We start from the raw sequence: 23,638 nt of genomic DNA on the forward strand, positions 1-23,638 counted from the left end.
TAGAAGAAATAGACAAATTCCTAGAAACATAGGACCTCCAAAACCAGAATCAGAAATAAGTAGAACATTTGAACAGACCAATTGCCAGCAAAGAAATTGACTCAGTAATAAAAAAACTTCCAACAATCAAAGGTTCAGAACCAGATGACTTCATAGGCAAATTCTATCAAACATTTAGAGATGAATTAATATCTATCTTCTCAAACTATTCCAAAAACTAGAAAAGGAAGGAAAGTTTCTAATTTTGTTCTAGGAGGCCAGCATTACCCTGATACCAAAAATAGATAAAGACACTACAAAAAAAGAGAAATACAGGCCAATATCTCTAATGAACTTAGATGCAAAAATCTTCAACAAAATATTAACAAACTGAATCCAACAATACATTTAAAAAAATCATTCACCACAATCAAGTGAATTTATTTCTGGATACAAGCAAATGTGGTTCAGTATTCACAAATCAATCAATATGATGAATCCTATCAAAAAGAGAAAGAATAAAAACCATATGATCATTTCAATAGATGCATATAAAGCATTTGACAAAGTACAACATCCATTCATGACAAAAGCTCGCAACAAAGTAGGCTTAGAGGGAACATACCTTAACATAATAAAGGCTATATGTGAAAAACCCACAGTGAACATCATACTCAATGGGGAAAAACTGAGAGCTTTTCCCCTCAGGTCAGGAACAAGACAAAGATGTTCATTCTCGCCACTTTAATTCAACATAGTACTGGAAGTCCTATCACAGCAATTGGACAACACTGAAAAAAATAAAAGGCATCCAAATTAGTAAGGAAGAAGTAAAACTTTCACTATTTGCAGATGACATGATACTATGTATAGAAAACCCGAAAGACTCCACCAAAAAACTACTAGAACTAATAAATGAATTCAGTAAAGTTACAGGATACAAAATCAATGTACAGAAATTGGTTCCATTTCTATACACTAATAGTGAAGTAGCAGAAAGAGAAATTAAGAAAACAATCCCACTTATAATTGCATGAAAAATAATAAAATGCCAAGTTACAAATTTAACCATGGTGTGGGTGGATATCCTTGTACTCTGAAAACTGTAAAACATTGGTGAAAGAAATTGCAGACAACACAAACAAATGGAAAGATATTCCATGCTTATGAATTAGAAGAACAATTATCATTAAAATATCCATACCACCCAAAGCAATCTACAGATTTAATGCAACCCTTATCAAAATACCAACAGCATTTTTTACAGAACCATAACAAATAATCCTAAAATTTGTATGGGACCACAAAAGACCTTGAATATCCAAAGCAATCTTGAAAAAGAAGAACAAAACTGGAGGTGTCACAATCCCAGATATCAAGATATAGGTACTGGATTAAAAACAGACACTTAGGTCAACAGAACAGAGAGCCCAGAGATAAATCCATGAATATATATGGTCAATAATGTACAGCAAAGGAAGCAAGAATATGCAATGGGGTAAACAGTTTCTTCAACAAATGGCATTGGGAATATGGGACAGCTGTGTGCAAAAGAATAAAACTGGGTCACTTTCTCACAACATACACAAGAATAAACTCAAAATAAATTAAAGACCTAATGTGAGACATAAAACCATATTTCTCTGACATTGATCATAGCAATATCTTTCTAGAAATGTCTCCTGAGGCAAGAGAAATACCAAAAATAAACTATTGGGACTACATTAAAGTGAAAAAAGGTTCTGCACAGCAAAGGAAACAATTAACAAAACTAAAAGACAACATACTTATTGGGAGAAGATATTTGCAAGTGACATATCGAATAAAGGGTTAGTATCCAAAATATATAAAGAACTTTTACAACTCAACACCAAAAAATTAATAATAATAATCCAATTAAAAGTAGGCAGAAGACATGAACAGACATTTCTCCAAATAAGACATACAGATGGCCAACAGACACATGGAAAGATATCGAACATCACTCACCACAAAGAAAATGAAAATTAAAACCGTAATGAGACGTCACCTCACGATTGTCTGAAAAGCTAAAATTAAAAACAACAAACAACAAGTGTTGGTAAAAATGTGGAGAAAAAGGAACCTTTGTACATTGTTGGTGGGAATGGAAACTGGTGCAGCCACTCTGGAAAACAGTATGGAGGTGCCTTAAAAAGTTAAAAATAGAATTAACCCAATGATCCGGTCATTCCACTACTGGTTATTTACCCAAAGAATATGAAAACACTAATTCAGAGTAATATATACTTACATGCACCCGTATGTTTATTGCAGGATTACTTCCAACAGCAAAAATATGGAAGCAACTCAAGGGGCCATCGATAGATGAATGGATAAAAAACATGTGGTATATATGCAATGGAATATCTCTCAACCATAAAAAGAATAATGTTTCAACATTGGCAACAAGATGGTTGGATCTAGAGGATATAATGCTAAGTGAAATAAGTCAATGAAAGACAAATACTCTATGATTTCACTCATATTTGGAATTTAAGAAACAAAGAAAAAAAAAGAGAAGAGCCAAAAAACAGACTTAACTGTAGAGAACAAACAGATGTTTACCAGAGGGGAGATGGGTGGGGGGATGGAAGAAATAGGTGAAGGGGATTAATGGTACACTTATCATGTTGAGCACTGAATAATGTATAGAATTGTTGAATCACTATATTGTATCCCAGAAACTAACATAACATTGTATGTTAGCTATACTGGAATTAAGATTTTTAAAAATTCTTTTTAAAAAAAGTATTTTACTTATTTATTTCAGAGAGAGAGAAACAGTGAGAGAGTGAGCAAGAGACAGCATGAGCAGTGGGGAGGGGCAGAAGGAAAAGGAGAAGCAGACTCCCCACCAAGCAGGGAGCCTGATTCAAGGCTCAGTCCCAGGACTCTGGGACCATGACCTGAGCTGATGGCAGATGCTTAACCAACTGAGCCACCAGGTGTCCGTTTCATGGTTTTAGAGAGGTTTTCATCAATTGAAATATTCTGATTCTCCTTTTCTGTTTTCTTCTCATTGTAGCTTTGTATAGATGAAAACTACGTATATATATATGCATTCCACAAATAGGACTGGTAGGTGTGGGTGGATTCTTAACTCAAGAATCCTCTCCCTCTATTGTCAATGTTGCTAAGAGTATTTTTCTTAATAGATGGCTTGGGGGAAGGATACATGTGAGGGGGAATTTAATAAACTTTTGACTTTTTGGCTCTTTTGTCTTCCAAGATCCTAATTTCCCCTTCTGTTTATTTATTTTCTTTTTACTATTCAGACTTCAAAAGTCATTCTTCCTCTTTTTTCTAGCATTTTTGTGAGGATGTTAAAATACACAGAAAAGTTTAAATAATTTTCCTGCCAACAATCATATATTTATCACTTAGATTCTACAATTAACATTTTATAATTCTTGCCTACTACATATTGATGAAATTATCCATCCATTAATCCATTTTATTTTTGATAAATTTCAAAGTAAATTGTCCACATTACTCCTTAAATATTTTATCATGTATCATGTACAACTATTTGGTATACATTTGCTAAATTTTAATAATTGGCGGATGCCTGGGTGGCTCAGCGGTTGAGCATCTGCATTCAGCTCAGGGCATGATCCCGTGGTCCTGGGATCGAGTCCCACATCAGGCTCCCTGCATGGAGCCTGCTTCTCCCTCTATCTCTGCCTCTCTCTGTGTGTCTCTCATGAATAAATAAATTATTTTTAAAAAATTGCATACATCTGTGCAACCCAAACTGCTACCTAAATATAGAACATCACCATCATCCTTTGACAGTTTTCTTATGCCCCTTTCCAGTAAATCCTCTACCCCTTTACTCACAGACAACATTGTCCTGATTTTTCACCATGGACTGGTTTTGCCTGTTCTAGAATTTTCTATAATGGAAACACATGGTATGTCCTCTTTTGTGTAGGTTTATTTCACTCAGCATGTTTTTGAGATTCATCCATGTTGTTTTTACCAGTAATTCATTCCTTTTTGTTTCTGAGTAGTATTCTGTTGTATGAATACGACAGAGATTATATATTCTTCTGCTCATGAACTTTAGGGTTGTTTCCAATTTGAGGGCATTAGGGAAAAGTTGCTATGAATATTTTTGTGAAGATATTTTTGCATACATGTGGTTCTTTCAACTAGGTAAATAGGAGTGGAATTATTTGCTGCAGTATATAAAAATACAATTGATTTTTAGAAAATATTAACCTTATATACTATGACTGCAAAATTCACTTACTGGTTTTGTTAGGGTTTTTTTTGTTGATTCCTTAGGATTTTCTCTGTAAATAATCATGCCATTTGAAAATTGACAGTTTTACTTTTTCCTTTCTTATCTTTATTTTTGAAAGATTTTATTTATTTATTTTATTTAGAGAGAGAAAGTACACACAAGGTGTTGAAGGGCAGAGTGAAAAGGAGAGAATCTCAAGCCCCCCAGGTGTAGGCCTCCATCTCACATCCTTGAGTTCATGACCCCAGCCAAAACCAAGAGTTTCACACTCAATCAAATGAGGCACTCCTCCTTTCTGATCTTCATATCTTTCATTTCATTTTCTTGCCTTAGTAGAATAGCTAGGATTTCCAGTACAATGTTGAATAGAAGTAGAAGTAAGCATCTTTGCCTTGTTCCTGGTCTTAGGGGAAATATTAAATATTTCATCATTAATATTAGTTGCCAGTTATTCAGACATGTCTTTGATCACTTGGAGTAAGTGCCCTCTATTTCTATCTTGCTAAGAGTTTTTGTCAGAGAAGGATATTGTATTTCTTCTTAAAAAAATATTTAATTTATTTATTCATGAGAGACACAGAGAGGGGTGGGGGCGAGGCAGAGACACAGGCAGAGGGAGAAGCTGGCTACCTGTGGGGAGCCTAATGCAGGACTTGATCCAGCAATCCTGGGATCATGCCCTGAGACACTCAACCACTGAACCACCCAAGTGCTCCTCCTTTCTAAAATATAACCCTCCTCTCCTAGAAGCAATGCCCTTCAAAGCTGCCACCTAGAGTCCCATAAACTACAACGTCCCTTCCCTTTATAGTGCTCTCTGACCTGATGAGACAGTTTTTCAGAATTTAAAAAATTTAAATGGCCTCAATGACATGTAATTTACATATCATACAATTCATCCATTTAAATTGTACAATTCAATGGTCATTAGGGTATTCACAGATAAATGCAACTATCACCTCAATTTTAGAACATTTTCAGCACTTCAAGAAGAAATCCAGTATTCCTTAACTATTATCCTGTTACTTTTCCATTCCTTGTCCTCAGCCCTAAACAACAACTAATTGACCTTCTATCTTTATAGATATTCCTATTCTGGATTTTCTCATAAATGGAACAGAATGTGGGCATTTGTGATTTCTTTCACTTGACATAATGTTTCTTTTTTTTGACATAATGTTTCTATATATCAGTATGCAACATATATGACCACTTCATTTCTTTTTATGGCCAATAATATTCAATTGTATGGAATATACTACATTTTGTTAATCCAATCATTCATTGATGGATGATGGAACTACTGTGAATAATGCTGCTATAAATATTCAAGTACAAGTTTCTGTGTGAACATGTGTTTTTATTTTTCTTGATTTATTCCTTAGAAGTAGAATCCTGTGTCATATAGTGACCTTCTGTTTAATTGTTTGAGGAACTGTTTTCCAAAGTGGCTGGACTATTCTTACATTGCCAGCAGCAGAGTGTCAGGGTTCCAATCTCTCCACAAGCTCATCAACCATTGCTATGTGACTTTTCAATTCTAGCCCTCCTACAGGGTGTGAAATGGTTTCATTGTGGTTTTGATTTGCATTTTCTTGATGACTAATGATGTTGAGAATTGTTTCATGTTTGCCATTTTTGTATCTTCTTTGAGAAATGTCACTCAGATCCTTTGCCAATTTTTAACTGGGTCATTTTTCTTGTTATTATTGTGTTCTAAGAATTACTTGTATATTCTAGATACAATTCCCTTATCAGGTATGATTTGCAAAAATGTTCTTCCATTCTGTGAGTTGTCTTTTCACTTTCTTGAAACCCCCAAATTTTAAAATTTTGATGAGGTCGAGCCTATATTCTTCTCTTACTGTTTGTACTTTCGGTGTCATTTAAAAATGCTTCATCAAATCCCAGGTCATGAGAAGAATTTTTTAATTTTACCTTTTTTATTGAGGTAAAATATATATAAGTTTAGCATCTCAACCTTTTAAAGTGTACATTTCAGTGGCATTAAGTACATTCACGTTATTGTGCAACCATCACCACTATCCACCTACAAAACTTTTCACCATTCCAAATTGAAACTGTCTGCATTAAACAATAACTCTCTAGTCCTTCCTCTCCTAGTGCCTGGTAAACACTTGTACTTTCTGTCTCTATGCATTCGACTACTCTAGGTACCTCATATAAGTAGAACCAGACAATATTTGTCCTTTTTATCTGGCTTATTTCACACAGCATTATCCATGCTGTAGCATATATTACAATTTCCTTATTTCTGAAAGCTAGACAATATTCCACTATAGGCATATACATTTTGTTGATTAATTCATCTATTGAACATTTGGGTTATTCCCACCTTTTGGGAATTTTGAATACTGTTACTATGAACATTATTGTAAAAATATCTGTTCAAGTGCCTTTTTTCAACTCTTGTGTCTGAACACAAGTAGAATTTCTGGATCAAATGGCAAATCAATGTTTACTTTTTTGAGGAACTGTAAGATCATTATGGTTTACTCCTATATTTCCCTTTCAGAGTTTTTACAGCTTTTGCTTTTATGTTTAGGTCTTTGATCCACTGAGGTAAGGTTTCAACTTCATTCTTTCGCATGTGACTATCCAGTTGTCCCATCACCATTGTTGAAAAGGCTATCTTTCCCCACTGAGTGGTGTTAGAACCCTTGAAGATAATCAGTTGACCATAGATGTATGAAATTATTTCTGGACTCCCTATCCATTACACTGATCTATGTATCTGTCTTGGTGCTAGTAAGTTTTAAAACTGGGAAGTGTGAATTCCTCTACTTTATTCAAGATTTTTCAGGATTGGCTATTCTGATTCCCTTGAAATTCCATGTGAATTAGAATCAGCTCATCAAAAAAAAAAAAAAAAAAGAATCAGCTCATCAATTTGTATGAAGAAGTCAGCTGGGATTCTGATAGTGATTACACTGAATCTGTAGATCAGTTTGGTAAGTACTGTTGTTATCTTAACAATATTAAGTCTTTTGATCCACGAACAAGTGCTTATCTTTTTGGTTTTTATCTTAAGAGTTAATTAAGTTATTTATGAGTGAGACAACAAGCAAGAAAGAGAGTATAATGCAAGTGAGGAGAGGAACAGAAGGAGAGGGACAAGCAGACTCTGAGCTGAGCTCAGAGCCCAATCTCATGATCTTGAGATCATGACCTGAGCCAAAATCAAGAGTCGGACAAAACTGACTGAGCCATCCAGGTGCCCCAGTGGTTAGTTTTATAAAATTATTTAATCTTTTTGTTATAGGTCTATTCAGACAGTTGGTTTCTAGCTTGAGTCAGTTTTAGTAGGTTGTGTCTTTCTGTAGTTTGTGTGCCACCACATTCCGAAACACATTCCCCTTTACACTGTTTGTTGGCAAAAGATTGCTCATAGCATTCCTTTATAATCCTTTTTATATCTGTAAGATTGGTAGTAATGTCCCACTTTCATTTCTGATTCTAGTAATTTGAGGCTTCTCTTTTTCCTTTGTTCACTAAAGATTCATCAGTTACATTGATTTTATTTTTAAAAAAAGGTTATTTATTTATTTGTTCATGAGAGAACATAGAGAGAGGCAGAGACATAGGCAGAGGGAGAAGCAGGCTCCCTGTGGAGAGCTTGATGTGGGACTCGATCCCAGGACCCCGGGATCATGACCTGAGCCAAAGGCAGATGCTCAACCACTGAGCTACCCAGGCATCCAGGTATGCTGATCTTTACAAAAAGCCAGATTTTTGTTTCAGATTTTTATTGTTTTTCTACTCTTTATTTCGTTTTTTTCTGCTCTAATCTTTAGTATTTCCTTCCTTCTGCTTATAGCTTTAGTTTGTTTTGCTTTCTCCCATGTCTTAAGGTTGAGGGTTAGATTATTGATTTGAGATCTTACCCCTCATCCCCTGCCCTGTAGTATAGGCATTTACAGATACAGATTTGTCTCTGAGCACTGCTTTAGCTCATCTCATGTGTTTTGGTACATTGTGTCTTGATTTTTATTTAGTACCAAGTATTTTATGATTTTCCATTTGATTTCTTCTTTGACCTCTGTTATTTAGGACCACTAAATCATTTAGAATATATATACTTATGTTTTCATTGCTATTTCCATACTTTGATTACTCCTGAAATTCTTAACATGCATATTAAACATTCATGTGCAACAGTGTCTCATACTATCACTTGAAAAATATAAGAATATCAGAACATTATTCTTGACTATTTTTCTCCAAAATTCCATGCTATTGCTATTCAATATTTTTATTTTTCTATCTTATTTTTAATTTCACAAATTGGGCACTAATGTTCTTATTTTTTTTAAAGATTTTATTTATTATTTATTCATGATAGACAGAGAGAGAGAGAAAGAGAGAGAGAGAGAGGCAGAGACACAGACAGAAGGAGAAGCAGGCTCCATGCAGGGAGCCCGACGTGGGACTTGATCCCGGGACTCCACGATTGCGCCCTGGGCCAAAGGCAGGCGCCAAACCGCTGAGCCACCCAGGGATCCCCTGTTGTTCTTATTATACCAACAACTTTTAGAACTATATTTACATTTATATTCCCTCTTTGCCTATGTCTTTGCTCCTCTCTGTGTGTCTCTCATGAATAAGTAAAATCTTTTAAAAAATGGTATTGCTTTAATTTCACATTCCAAATGTTTATTACTGGTATATAGCAAAGTAATTGATGTTTGTATATTTACTTTCTATCCTGCAACCTTATAATAGTTTATTAGATCCAGGAGGTTTTCTGTGTTTGTGTGTGTGTTTTGTTGGTTGGTTGGTCTGTCATTTCTTTGGGATTTTCTACGTAGATAATCATGTTATTGGGAATAAAATGTTTTATATTTTCCTTCCCGACATATATATGTACCTTTTACTGTCACATTGAATTAGCTAGGACTTACAGTATGATGTGGTATACAAGTGGTGAGAGAGATCCTTGCCTTGTTCTGATCTTAGCAAGAAAGTTCCTCAACATTACGTTATTAATTGTAGATTTTTTAAAAGATTTTATTTAATTATTCATGAGAAACAGAGAGAGAGAGAGAGAGAGAGAGAGGCAGGCAGAGGGAGAAGCAGGCTCCATACAGGGAGCCTGACGTGGGACTCGATCCTGGGACTCCAGGATCAGGCCCTGGGCCGAAGGCAGGTGCTCAATTGCTGAGCCACTAGGGCTGCCCTATAGGCATGGTGTTAATTCATCCTCAAACAGTTGGTAGAATTCTCTAGTTACACCATGTAGACTTTAAGATTGCTTTGTTGGAGATGTAAAATTAAACAATTCAACTCCCTTAATAGTTATATGGTTATTCAAATAATGTATTTCATATTGAGTGAGTTCTGTAATTTGCATTTTTTGAGGAACTGTTTCATTTAAGCTAAGTTGTCAAATATATGTGTAGATTGTTTGCAGTATTCTATTATTATCCTTTTAATGTTTGCGGGGTCTATAGTGATATCCCTTAATTCATTTTTTTTAAAGATTTTATTTATTTGTTTGAGAGAGAAAGAACAAGCAGTAGAGAGGGCTGACAGATAGAAGCAGATTCCTTGCTGAGCAGGAAGCCTGATGTAGGGCTGGATTCCAGGACCCTGGGATCATGACCTGAGCTGAATGAATGAAGGTAGATGCTCAATCAATTGAGCCACAAGGTGTCCCATTTCTTTTTTCGTATTAGTAATTTGAGTATTCTCTATTTTTTCCTTTCAGTTTTGTGAGAGGATTGTCAATTTTATTGATCATTTCAAAGAATCAGCTTTTTGTTTGAGTTCCTCTATTGATTTTTCTCTTATTTCATTCAATTCTGCTCTTTATTAATTTTTGCATTGTTTGAGTTTACTGGGTTTTCCCTTAATTCCTTCAAGCTTAGTTTGAGATCTTTCCCTTTTTCTAATGTATACAATTAGTGACTTGAATTTTCCTATCAGTACTGCTTTAGTTGTGTCCCACAAATTTCGATGTTTTTGTTTTTTCCAGTTCAACATATTTTTCTTTTTAAATTTCCCTTGAGACCTGAACCCATGTATCATTTAGAAGTGTGTTTAGTTTCTAAGTATTGGGAAATTTTCCTTTTATCTTTGTTATTGATTTCTAGTCGATTCCATTGCATTAAGAGGACACATTTTATGTGATTTCAATTCTTTTAAATTCCTTGAGGTTTGATTTATGATCTAGGAATGTTCTTAGTTTATGTTCCATAGGTACTTGAAAAGATTTTGTATCTGTGGCATTTAGATGTTGATTGATGGGATAATGTAGTTGAGTTCTATATCTTTGGGGATTTTCTTTCAAATTGTTCTAAGAATTGTGGAAGTCACTAAATTGTAGATTTGTCTATTTCCCTTCATTTCCTTTTTTAAAAAGATTTATTTGAGAAAGAGAGCGAGCAAGTGAGCTGCAGGGAGGGGCTGAGGGAAAGGGAGAGAGAATCCCAAGCAGACTCCCCACTAAGTGCAGAGCCTGACATGAGTCTTGATCCCACAACCCTGAGATCATGACCTGAACTGAAATCAAGAATCAGATGCTTAAAAAAAAAAAAAAAAATCAGATGCTTAACTGACTGAGCTATCCATATGTCTCTATTTCCCTTCATTTATATCAGGATTTTTTTTTTTTTTTACATATTTTGTGCATAAATGTTTAGGATTGCAGTCTTCTTGGATTGGCATTTTTATCATTATGTAATATCCCTCTATGTCCCTAATATTCTTTCCTCTAACGTCAACTTTATTTGCTATTAATATAGCCACATCTGCTTTCTTTTGTTTGCACGGTGTCTTGTATTCCATCCTTTTATCTTTCAACCTACCTATATCATAATATGTGAAGTGAGTTTCTTATAGACAGCACATCATTCATACTGTTGGTCATACATTTTAAAATCCACTCTGCCAATCTGGTTTATATTTAATGTCTTTACAGTTAATGTAATCATAATGTATTAGTGTTTAAGTCTACCATTTTTAAAAAAAATTTCTGGTAGTTCTCTATGTTTAACATTTTCTCCCCCTTTCCTATCTGTAGGTTAATTGAACATTTTAAAAAAATTCCAGTTTGATTTATCTATAGTGTTTTTGAGTGTACTTCTTTAGTCTTTAGAGTAGTTGCTCTGCTATTACATTATAAATATGTAACTTATCCAAGTTTTTCATGTCAACATTTTACCAGTTTGAATTAACTATAAAAACTTTATACTCTTTTACCCTTCCATTTCTACCTACAGTGAACATCACAACAGGTAGGGTTTTTTGTTTTGCTTTAACAAACCAGAGAAATCTCAAGAAAACTGTGTTCTATTTATCCATATTTTTACTTCTTTTCTTCCTTCCTGATGTTCCAAGATCATTCTTTTATCATTTCCTTTTTGTCTCAAGAACTTCCTTTAGTCATTCTTTGAGGGCAGTTCTGCTGGAGACCAGTTCTCTTAGTTTGCCTTCATCCGAGAATATCTTGGTTTCTCCTTCATTACTGTAGCGTATTTTGTTGGATATAGAATTCAGCATTGATAGTTTTCTTTCAGTACTTGAAAAGTGTGCACTTCCTTCTGGCTTTTGTTGCACCTCATGAGAAATTCATGGTCATTTGAATTGTGTATGTTATGTGTCATTTGTTGCTGCTTTCAAGACTGTTTTTCTTTGGTTTTCAGACGTTTCACTATGACGTTTTGGTGTGGGTTTGGAGGTTTTATCCTATTTGGAATTCACTGAGCTTCTTGGATCTATTGCAAAATCTGGGATATATTTAGAGATTATTTCTCCAAATATTTTTTTTCCAGCCCTCATCTTCTCTTTTTTTATTTTTATTTTTTAATTTTTTTCAGCCCCCATCTTCTCCTTCTGGAACTCCAATGTCATGAATGTTAGATCATTTTTTTATAGTCTCAGTTGTCCCTGGGGCTCTATTTATTATTTTTCAGTATACTTTCTGTTATTCAGATTGGCTAATTTCTATAGCTATATCATCAAATTCATTGATTCTTCCTTCTAGTCTGCTGTTGAGCTCACCCGTGGAGTGTTTTCTTTAATTTTGTTTTTTTTTGGGGGGGAGGGGGGTGTTCTAAAATTTCCATTTAATTTTTCTTGTATCTTCTATTTCTTTGTTGTGACTATTTCCTTGCTGATTCTTTTTCATTTATATCAAAAGGGTTTATAATTATTTGTTAGAGCATTTTTATGAGAACTGCTTCAAATCCTTACCAGAATATTCTAAAGATTTATTTATTTTAGAAAGAAAGAGCATGAGCAGGGGGAGGGGCAAAGGGAGAGGATCTTAAGCAGACTCTCCACTAAGCATGAGCCTGATGTAGGGCTCAATTTCATGACCCTGAGATTATAACCTGAGCAAAAGTCAAGAATCAGATGCTTAATCAACTGAGCCACGCAGGTACCCCTTTACCAGAAAATTCTAACATCTGTATGATCTTAGTGCTGCAGTTGTCTTTTGCTATTCAAGTTGAGATCTTCCTAGTCTTTGGAATGGTTAAGTGATATTTCATTTAAAGCTGAACATTTTGGATATTATGAGATTCTGGATCTGATTAAAAATCTTTTATTTCAGCACTCCTCCTCAGATACCTTTTGTAGCTAGCCTCCATTACCACTCCAATTGAGGAAGGGTGCCTCATTAGAGCAAAGTGAAGATGGAATTTCAGGGTCTCCTCTTTGTTTTGAATGACATACAAGAGCAGGGAGGCTCCTTCACACTGCTGGGTAGAAGTTGAAGTTGAGGCTCCACCTTGCTCCTCTTCCCCATATATCCTCCATTGACAATGCAGGATGGTAGATGGAAGTTTGAGAGTGGCCTCAGTTCTGCTGAGCAGGAATGAAAAGTCCTGACTCCGTTATGCTCATTTGATCCACTTAATGTGAAGGGGGAGGCCAGCTACAGCAAAGAGGAAAAAACCTCTGTGCAACCCACATCACTGAGACACTTTGTTATAACCTAGAAAGGGTGGAAGTCTAGGCTCTACACATTATCACTGCTGGTGTTGGCTGTTTTTTTCTGTGGTGTTTGGTTAGAGTAAAGCAGTTATTACATCAAAATTTTCAGTCTTGTTAGGCTGCCTCTTTCCTGATCCTTTGGCTAGAGAGAGCAGGCTTTTCTCAGCATCCCCCCCCCCCCTTTTTTAAGACTTTATTTATTTATTCATGAGAGACACACAGAGAGGCAGAGACATAAGGGGAGGGAGAAGCAGGCTCCATGTAGGAATCCTGATGTGGGACTTGATGCCAGGACTCTGGGATCTTGCCCTGTGCCAAAGGCAGATGCTCAACCGATGAGCCACCCAGGTGTCCCAGCCCTTTCTTTACCTGCACTAAGAATTTCCAGATTGCTGTTTTCTCCAGTAATCAGTATGGGATGTATGAGAGAATAAGACATTCCAGGGAATTCACCACTGTATTGTTTCTTGGTTCCAGGACTCCCCTAGCCAGTCCGACTTCTCTTTCATGTTTCAGATTCTTCTTATGTCAGTTTTATGTATCACATTCAGGGTTTTTAGCTGTACTTAGTAGGAAGAATAGGGCAAAGTCTGTGATTCCATCTTTTGGAATAAGAAATCCTTTCTCTATTATTTGTGTGTGCGGTGAAACTGTGGTAATGACTTTTAAAAACAATGATTTATAGATGGAACAATGTCTGGGATGAACTTCAAAATAATTTGGGGTGGGTAATGCATAGAAAGACAAAGCAAGTGAGATTAGCTATGAATTGGTAATTGTTGAAGATGGATGATGTGTGTATGGTAATTCATTACTCTATTTTATTTTTGTGTACGTCTGAACTTCTTAAAAAGAACATCATTTCCTGATTACCCAGTCTAAGTCATATAACAGGCTGTCTGTATTCTCCAATACAGTATAAATTTGGTAACAAGGACTCAGTCTATCTTGGTCATAATTATAGCTCCAAAGCTTAAAAGTGACTGGCATGGAGTTGGCACTGAAACTACCATGTTTCCTCAAATATAAGATGCCACAGATTATAAAGTACCTTTATTTTATGTATTATTTTTTAAAAAAATGCCATAGGGGCACGGGGGTGGCTCAGTCAGTTGAGCATCAAACTCTTGATTTCAGCTTAGGGTCATGAAATCGAGCCCCACATAGGGATCCACGCTCAGTGCAGAGTCTGCTTGAGATTCTCTCTCTTCTCCCAGCGCTCCTCACCACCCTCTCATGCTCTCTATTTTAAAAATAAATAAAATCTTTTAAAAAACAAATTATATTATGGAATAACATCGACTTTTAGAAGTACTTGAATTTCAGATGCTACAATGTGGGGAAAAATGTTCATTTTATAATTAATGAAATATGGTATTTGCAAACGGTTTTAAAAACTTATTATGAGCAGCTATATGTCAATAAATTAGGCAATCTAGAAGAAATGGATGCATTTCTGGAAAACCACAAACTACAAAATCGGAACGGGAAGAAACAGAAACCTGAACAGGCCAATAACCAGGGAGGAAATTGAAGCAGTCATCAAAAACCTCCTAATAAAAAAGTCCAGGGTCAGATGGCTTCCCAGGGAAATTCTATCAAACATTTATAGAAGAAACAATACCTAGTCTACTAAAGCTGTTCCAAAAGATAGAAAGGGATGGAATACTTCCAAACTTGTTCTATGAGGCCAGCATCACCTTAATTCCAAAACCAGACAAAGACCCCACCAAAAAGGAGAATTATAGACCAATATCCCTGAGAAACACAGATGCAAAAATTGTCAACAAGATACTAGCCAATAGGATCCAACAATACATTAAGAAGATTATTCAGGGATCCCTGGGTGGCACAGCGGTTTGGCGCCTGCCTTTGGCCCAGGGCGCGATCCTGGAGACCCGGGATCGAATCCCACATTGGGCTCCCGGTGCATGGAGCCTGCTTCTCCCTCTGCCTATGTCTCTGCCTCTCTCTCTCTCTGTGACTATCATAAATAAATAAAAATTAAAAAAAAAATTAAAAAAAAGAAGATTATTCACCATGACCAAGTGGGATTTATCCCCAGGACGCAAGGCTGGTTCAACACTCGTAAAGGAATCAACGTGATAGATCATATCCACAAGAGAAAAAACAAGAACCATGTGATCCTCCTAATAGATGCAGAAAAAGCATTTGACAAAATACATCATCCATTCCTGATCAAAACTCTTCAGAGTGTAGGGATAGAGGGAATATTCCTTAGCATCTTAAAAGCCATCTACGAAAAGCCCACAGCAAATATCATTCTCAATGGGGAAACACTGGGAGCCTTTCCCCTAAGATCAGGAACACAACAGGGATGTCCACTCTCACTGCTATTCAACATAGTACTAGAAGCCTTAGCCTCAGCAATCAGGCAACTAAAAGAAATAAAAGGCATTCAAATTGGCAACGAAGAAGTCAAACTCTCCCTCTTCGCAGATGACAGGATACTGCACGTAGAAAACCCAAAGGACCGCACCCCAAGATTGCTAGAACTCCTGCAGCTATTTGGCAGTGTGGCAGGATACAAAATCAATGCCCAGAAATCAGTGGCATTTCTATACACTAACAATGAGACTGAAGAAAGAGAAATTAAGGTGTCAATCCCATTTACAATTGCACCCAAAAGCATAAGATACCTAGGAATAAACCTAACCAAAGAGGTAAAGGATCTATACCCTGAAAACTACAGAACACTTCTGAAAGAAATTGAGGAAGACACAAAGAGATGGAAAATATTCCATGCTCATGGATTGAAGAATTAATATTGTGAAAATGTCAATGCTACCCAGGGAAATTTACACATTTAATGCAATCCCTATCAAAATACCATGGACTTTCTTCACAGAATTGGAACAAATCATCCTAAGATTTGTATGGAATCAGAAAAGACCCCGAATAGCCAGGGGAATATTAAAAAAGAAAACCAGAGCTGGGGGCATCACAATGCCAGATTTCAGGTTGTACTACAAAGCTGTGGTCATCAAGACAGTGTGGTACTGGCACAAAAACAGACACATAGATCAGTGGAACAGAATAGAGAATCCAGAAGTGGACCCTCAATTCTATGGTCAACTAATATTCAACAAAGCAGGAAAGACTATCCACTGGAAAAAAGACAGTCTCTTCAATAAATGGTGCTGGGAAAATTGGACAGCCACATGCAGAAGAATGAAACTAGACCATACTCTTACACCAGACACAAAGATAAACTCAAAATGGATGAAAGATCTAAATGTGAGGTAAGAATCTATCAAAATCCTAGAGGAGAACACAGGCAACACCCTTTTTGAACTTGGCCACAGCAACTTCTTGCAAGATACATATACATCTATGAAGGCAAGGGAAACAAAAGCAAAAATGAATTATTGGGACTTCATCAAGATTAAAAGCTTCTGCACAGCAAAAGAAACAGTCAACAAAACTAAAAGACAACCTACAGAATGGGAGAAGACATTTGCAAATGAAATATCAGAAAAAGGGCTAGTATCCAAGATCTATAAAGAACTTATTAAACTCAGCAGCAAAGAAACAAACAATCCAATCATGAAATGGGCCAAAGACATGAACAGAAATTTCACAAAGGAAGACATAGACATGGCCAACAAGCACATGAGAAAATGCTCCGCCTCACTAGCCATCAGGGAAATACACATCAAAACCACAATGAGATACCACCTCACACCAGTGAGGATGGTGAAAATGAACAAGACAGGAAACAACAAATGTTAGAGAGGATGTGGAGAAAGGGGAACCCTCTTGCACTGCTGGTGGGAATGGGAACTGGTACAGCCACTCTGGAAAACTGTGTGGAGGTTCCTCAAAGACTTAAAATTAGAGCTACCCTATGACCCAGCAGTTATACTGCTGGGGATTTACCCCAAAGATACAGATGCAATGAAACGCCGGGACACCTGCATCCCAATGTTTATAGCAGCAATGTCCACAATAGCCAAACTGTGGAAGGAGCCTCGGTGTCCATCGAAAGATGAATGGAGCTGAGTGAAGTAAGTCAATCGGAGAAGGACAAACATTATATGTTCTCATTCATTAGAGGAATATAAATAATAGTGAAAGGGAATATAAGGGAAGGGAGAAGAAATGTGTGGGAAATATCAGAAAGGGAGACAGAACATAAAGACTCCTAACTCTGGGAAACGAACTAAGGGTGGTAGAAGGGGAGGAGGGCAGGGGGTGGGAGTGAATGGGTGAAGGGCACTGGAGGTTATTCTGTATGTTGGTAAATTGAACACCAATAAAAAATAAATTAAAAAAAAGAAAGATGAATGGATAAAGAAGATGTGGTCTATGTATACAATGGAATATTACTCAGCCATTAGAAATGACAAATACCCACCATTTTCTTCGATGTGGATGGAACTGGAGGGTATTATGCTGAGTGAAATAAGTCAATCGGAGAAGGACAAACATTCTATGGTCTCATTCATTTGGGGAATATAAAAAATAGTGAAAGGGAATAAAGGGGAAAAGAGAGAAAATGAGTGAAAATATCAGTGAGGGTGACAGAAAATGAGACTCCTAACTCTGGGAAATGAATAAAGGGGTAGTGGAAGGGGGAGGTAGGCAGGGGGTTAGGGTGACTGGGTGACGGGCACTGAGGGGGGCACTTGACAGGATGAGCACTGGGTGATATGCTATATGTTGGCAAATTGAACTCCAATAAAAAAAAAGAAATATGGTATTTGTAGAATAAATGAATACTCTATGAGGTCAAGATCATGATGAAAATGCTTCACACACGTTCAAGATCAGGGTTTAACCAATTTTACAGTGAATGTATTTCTTTCCAAATATAGAAAATTTATGTCCTTGTTTATAGGTTACTGTTACAAACCTTAACAGAAAATGCAAGATTATGTCTGACATGATGGTATCCACCTTTACTACCAAGGTCACTGTATTTGGAAATATTTCGTTATTAAGTAAAATTCATTTTTACACTAATTTTTTTTCATTTTTCATAGATTAAAAGGCAGTATTAAATACACAGTATCTAATTTCATAGATTAAATATATAGATTAAATATATAGTACTTGAATATATAACTGACAATATAATGCCAGCTAAAATAAAACTTGACTTTTTACCTACTTTACCTGGACTCACTAAAAGTAAAAGTACATTTCCATTAGGAAATCTACCTTCTAGCTTCCAGTGCTACTTTCTCAGAATCTAGGAACCAGTGGAATCGAGATGGCAGGAATCAAGATGGCAGGCCCTGGATGCCAGCTCCAAATTAAGTCAAGAAAGGGCATGAAGGTAGCCTATCTTAATGTTACATTGTAAGTTAGCCCATTTGTTTACACAAATCTCCAACAGAGGAAATTGTGTAAGGGAGTTCGACATTATGGTGAACTGACATGGTGAAGGTGTCTATTCAAGTTTCTAAATTGACAGCACATAAATTCAATTTTTTTTTTTTTTTTTGGTAGGTTTAACTGGAACAGAGTAGTGGAAAGAAAATACTATTTGTGGAGTTTTAGGTCACTTACCCTGTGTGTCAGTTTAGATCTGAGTACAGAGGATAGATCATTCATCTTTGAATCCCTGAGCAGAAAGTTTCAGTGCATACCCACAGAAGACACCTGTGTCTATGAAAATGTGAATGGATGGAAGGAGAGTGGTCCTCAGAACTTCAAGACATCTTTCCTGTCCCTGATTTGAGATGTCTTGCCAATGGAAATTAGGAAAAAGGAATGAACACCAGGAAACATGACCTTAGGAACCCAGCTGAAATGAATAACTAATAGAGCCAGAAATTCTCTTTACCTTTGGAAAGTTCCTCATGCCAGTGACCAGCATCTCTATATGCCTAACTCCTAACATGGAATAACAAATCTACATGTATAGACTTTCAGCAAATGCCTAGGACATACTCTATAGTTTATGCACATGAACATCTCAAAAGTGGCATAATTATTTGAGAAAAAAGAGGGGGTGACATGGAATCAGAATTTCTTTATTCTCATCCTACAAAAATCATGTAAACATTAGCATAGACTTTTCCTTAACCCTAAGTTCAAAATCGTCAGGAGATAGTGACCCTACATTTAAAATAAATAGTCAGGAAAAATAAAACCAGTCCTGTAGGGGAAACCTGCTCTGGAAGCTCAGTAGATCTGTGTGAAAATCTGATGAGGAGAGACAAAGGGCACTCTGTCACAGGTACAGAGAACAGCAGTGTGTTAGTGGATTTTAGCAGTTTGTTCCAATAAGTATCACACTGGGGCCTCCTTCCAGCCCCCAAACAAGAACAGGATTAAATATTTGGGCTCAAGGGCCAGCCAACAGCTGGTCTTTCCCTTACCTCCAAAAACGAAGGATTGAGGCTGATCCACAAAATTAAAAAAGGACAGACCTTAAAAATTTTACTTATTTTTAAAGCAGACATACTAGGATTCAGGTTTTCCTTACATCAGAAAAAAGCCATGAACATTAGCCACACAGATTGGAAAAGACAGAAAAAAATCAGGTGAGAATCCATACACAATTGCTTCTCTTCCTGTTTAAGTTTTAAAGAATACAACCCAGCTACTTCTTTGTTCTATCATATTCTTGCATTGGGACAGCTTAATCAATATTTGGTTTCTAAAGCAATAAACATTGGTTAGCTACCTGGCATAGCAATCATGAAGACTCGTTAGATCCTTTTCAATCTCCCCATTAAGTATCAGTTTGGGTCGGGTCGGCTTGCTCTTTTTTTTTTTGGGGGGGGGTCTGCTTGCTCTTAATGTCACTTCAACCAGCAAGAAAGAAATAATTCTTTCAGAGACATTTTAATGAACCTCACTGATAACTAGTCATTCATTATGAAGAATAACTTATAGTAGGTACTTGGTAGAGAACAACAGTGTCACAGCCTTTGCTCTATCAGATCTCCTCCAGAGATGTTAGAGTATAAGTCTCCTTTCACAATGAGCTTTTGGAGGTTCAGATGGTATTCCCTAACCTCTGGGCATCTGTTAGGCCATAGAAAAAATGGGCTAAAATATGCAAAGTACCTAATAAACAGTAGGTGTTCTATAAATGTTTCCTGGCCAACTATAATAGCTGACATTTATTGAGCACCAACTATGTGCCAGACCCCATGAGCACTTCTTTATATATAGTATTTCCTAATAACTGTTAATAGTCCGTTTTCTAGATGAGTTAAATAAGGCTTAGAAATTCAGTTTATTTAAAGGATTAGCAAGGGATGTGGCCAGCATTTGAGCCCAGTTTGTCTGATTTAAAATCTCATATCCTGTCCATTACTCCACATTGCTTCCTAAACTGTTTGTTATGGCATTTGAGTGAGCTAGACAGAAAGTATAAAGCAAGTGAGCTATATTAACCACATAAGAATTCTAAACTAAAAATATCATTTCATGCCTCAACAGATGAAAGGGAAAGGTAAACAACATGAAATGAAACAATAAACCCCTAATGGAAAAGAATAAAAAGATGCTATTAATTGTTTTAGAATAGACAAATGTTAAATAGATGTCTGATTTTTTTCCCCCTCTTTTTACAGAGGGCATTCCTCCTGCCTCAAAAAATGGAGATCGGTTCTCTTTATGTTCCATCTGATTAAAATTGTCCTAATCCTGGAATGTACTGGGACAAAGCAGGCAGGTTTTATCCTTGGAAAAGCCTCAAAAGAGAGAGGCACTCAGGTAGATGGCCGGTCACTAAGCCTGTTCAGCACTAAGAGTTCAGTCTTGGATCCCTGGGTGGCGCAGCGGTTTGGCGCCTGCCTTTGGCCCAGGGCGCGATCCTGGAGACCCGGGATCGAATCCCACGTCAGGCTCCCGGTGCATGGAGCCTGCTTCTCCCTCTGCCTATGTCTCTGCCTCTCTCTCTCTCTCTCTCTCTGTGACTATCATAAATAAATAAAAATTAAAAAAAAAAGAGTGTACTAAGAGTTCAGTCTTAGATCCTATGTTCTGGAATATTAGGCTAGGTGCTTTTCTTACCTGGATTTAATGATTTTTCTATCACATAAACCATCCTATGTTCATGTAATGTTTTACAGAACTACTCACTTAGTTTTGGGGCTGGGTAAAAGGAAAAGCTATAAAGACAGAAAAAGAAATGAAATCTAACTATGAATGTGTAACCAAAGCTCAGAAAGGGTTGAGATGGAAAGAGAAGGCTTTAGTATCACAGAAATAAAGCCAGGCACCTTGGATTTAGGGAGATGATTAAAAATCTTAGTTACTATGGTAAAAGACTTCGTTAACTTTGTTAATGGCAAGTAGCTGCCATTATTCTCTCAATCTCTATGCAAATAAAAATCTCAATCTTTATACAAATAAAAAGAGTTGCAGACATTGGCCATAGTCTCAGTTTTTCTTGCCACTACCGACAGCAGGAGTTTGGACCATCTACCAAAATTTCTTATTACTAGGATTTGACCTCCAATAGCATTTTCTGACTGCTGACCATAAACTAGAGCTTCAATAGTGTACTTGAGGATTATTTTAGAAATATGAATAAATGCTTTGCGATTAAACTCTACTCTCAATTAATGCAGAACTGGCTTTCATTTTAACCTCCAAAAGACATTATTATTTATATTTGACACCAGTTTTAAATGGACACAATTTTAAATAAATGATTTTAAACAGAGCCTCCAATTAAGCCTAAACCTAATCATTTTCCATAACTCCAGTTTTATTTGGTTTATATATTTCTGCTTGCACACAGACACACTTAAAATGTATATATATATATATGTGTATATATATATATATATATATAGATGATATAGGAGTTTCTGACAGATGATTTGTTAATGAAAATTTATTAACTAAAAAAAAAAAAAAGAAACTTTATTAACTATATAACCTTTGAATACCAGAGAAACTGCAATATGTACAAATCAACATGAGTTCCCAGTTCCTAAACTTTGGTTATATGAAATATGCACCTCAAGCACCAGAGAACAGACAATAATTCTAATTTGGAAAGAAAAAAATCCCCAGAAACGATAAATCCTGCAACTCTCTTGCATCTTTTTTAAAAAACACATTTGGGGAAACTCTTTTATTGTACATTTCCTTCCATCTTGGTCAGTTTCCAAAAATAGTATTAATAAAAATTGATCAGGGAAGAAAGGACTGACAAACCATTACAGATCAAAGTGATGTCTCAAAAGAACTATACCCGGAAATAATTCTGTCTGAAATACAAAATTGTTTTAACCTAGGAGATTTGCATTATGTAACATGTACGAAAAAAATCCCCAACTCTTAATTTTCAAAATTCAAAAACCCCAACAACACAATCATAACAAGAGTTGGGGGTGAAGGCTTACAGGGAAATCTTTAGCAAATTCAGTGAAAAAGTTCTTGGTTTTCAATTTCTTCCCTGGCATCCTTGGCAACTGCTAACTGCAGAGGCAATGTGCATAATATACAGATATCAAAAGAGACCTGACAGGCTGAGCACAACCTCTCATGGGTTTTCACCGGAAATCTGATGAGCAAAGGAAAGAAAAACCAAAGAATGAAGACTGAAATAGAAAAAAAAAATGCAAACAAAATATATCTATTTAAGCCCATGTAAGTTGGGATGGAGAGGGCTTACATGTACAAACTGACAAATGCATGTGTGTGGAAGGGATTGCATCCTTGCCCACAAACTGGATTATATACACATTTATATTAAGTCAGTTCGTATATTACACCTGACAATTCAAACAGGATGTTTCTGGTGAGAGGTGGAAGGAGGTTCTGGTTACTCAGCTCCTCAGGCCCCAGTCCTTTGACCTGGCTGGTTGCTGGTCTCTGCACAGGATTCAACAGCATGATATATGAATGGATAAAGCTTGATGTCTGGTCCAGGGGTGGAACAGTTTCTGCATTCTTCATTGTAATACCGGAGCAACAGCTTATATATTTCTCCTGGAAGTAAAAGGCCAGACCAATACCCACATTAAGGCATGTACATGGATAGAACTACTAAAGAACACTGCAGTTTTATCTTAATCTAACTAACATGTACTCACTTTTGACTTTTGAAAATAGAGCATGAATGCCATAACCCTGGAAGACTTTCCTGATATGAAGTTAAAAAAATTTTTTTAAGTACCTTAAAGAAACTACTTATAAGTTCATGATGACAACAGGCTATACACCGTACATCAGCCAAGTATCATTTTGGGAGTTTGTGGCAACTTTATTTCTACATTCAGCTCCCAGGGTGGCAAAGCCTTTCAGGTCAAGCTGAAATATAGCAAATGAGCAGGCTGTTATATCTGATAAATATGACTCAGAATGAGGCCTCTTAGACTTGAACTTACCCTCCTATACCATCCCTCTTATAGTTTTCTGTATGCATACATGTAAAAATGGATATTAAACTCCAGCTTCTTAGCCTTACTTTAATAAGCTGACATACTCATT

The 23,638-nt window shown here is 36.3% G+C and overlaps 1 protein-coding gene across 5 annotated transcripts in view; it reads right to left on the reverse strand.

Moving 5' to 3' along the window:
• Window positions 1–386: 386 nt before the first annotated feature.
• PARG (poly(ADP-ribose) glycohydrolase) overlaps window positions 387–23,638 on the reverse strand; it is a 137,938-nt gene continuing 114,686 nt past the window's right edge. For all 5 annotated transcript variants that reach the window (XM_025466378.3, XM_025466375.3, XM_025466374.3 and 2 more), the window contains one exon: window positions 387–23,137. In XM_025466378.3, coding sequence (XP_025322163.3) covers window positions 22,983–23,137 — 155 coding nt within the window. In that variant the 3' untranslated portion in view covers window positions 387–22,982. The remainder of the gene's footprint in view (window positions 23,138–23,638) is intronic.

The sequence above is a fragment of the Canis lupus genome, chromosome 28, assembly GCF_003254725.2.
Source record: "Canis lupus dingo isolate Sandy chromosome 28, ASM325472v2, whole genome shotgun sequence".
NCBI classification, from domain to species: domain Eukaryota; kingdom Metazoa; phylum Chordata; class Mammalia; order Carnivora; family Canidae; genus Canis; species Canis lupus.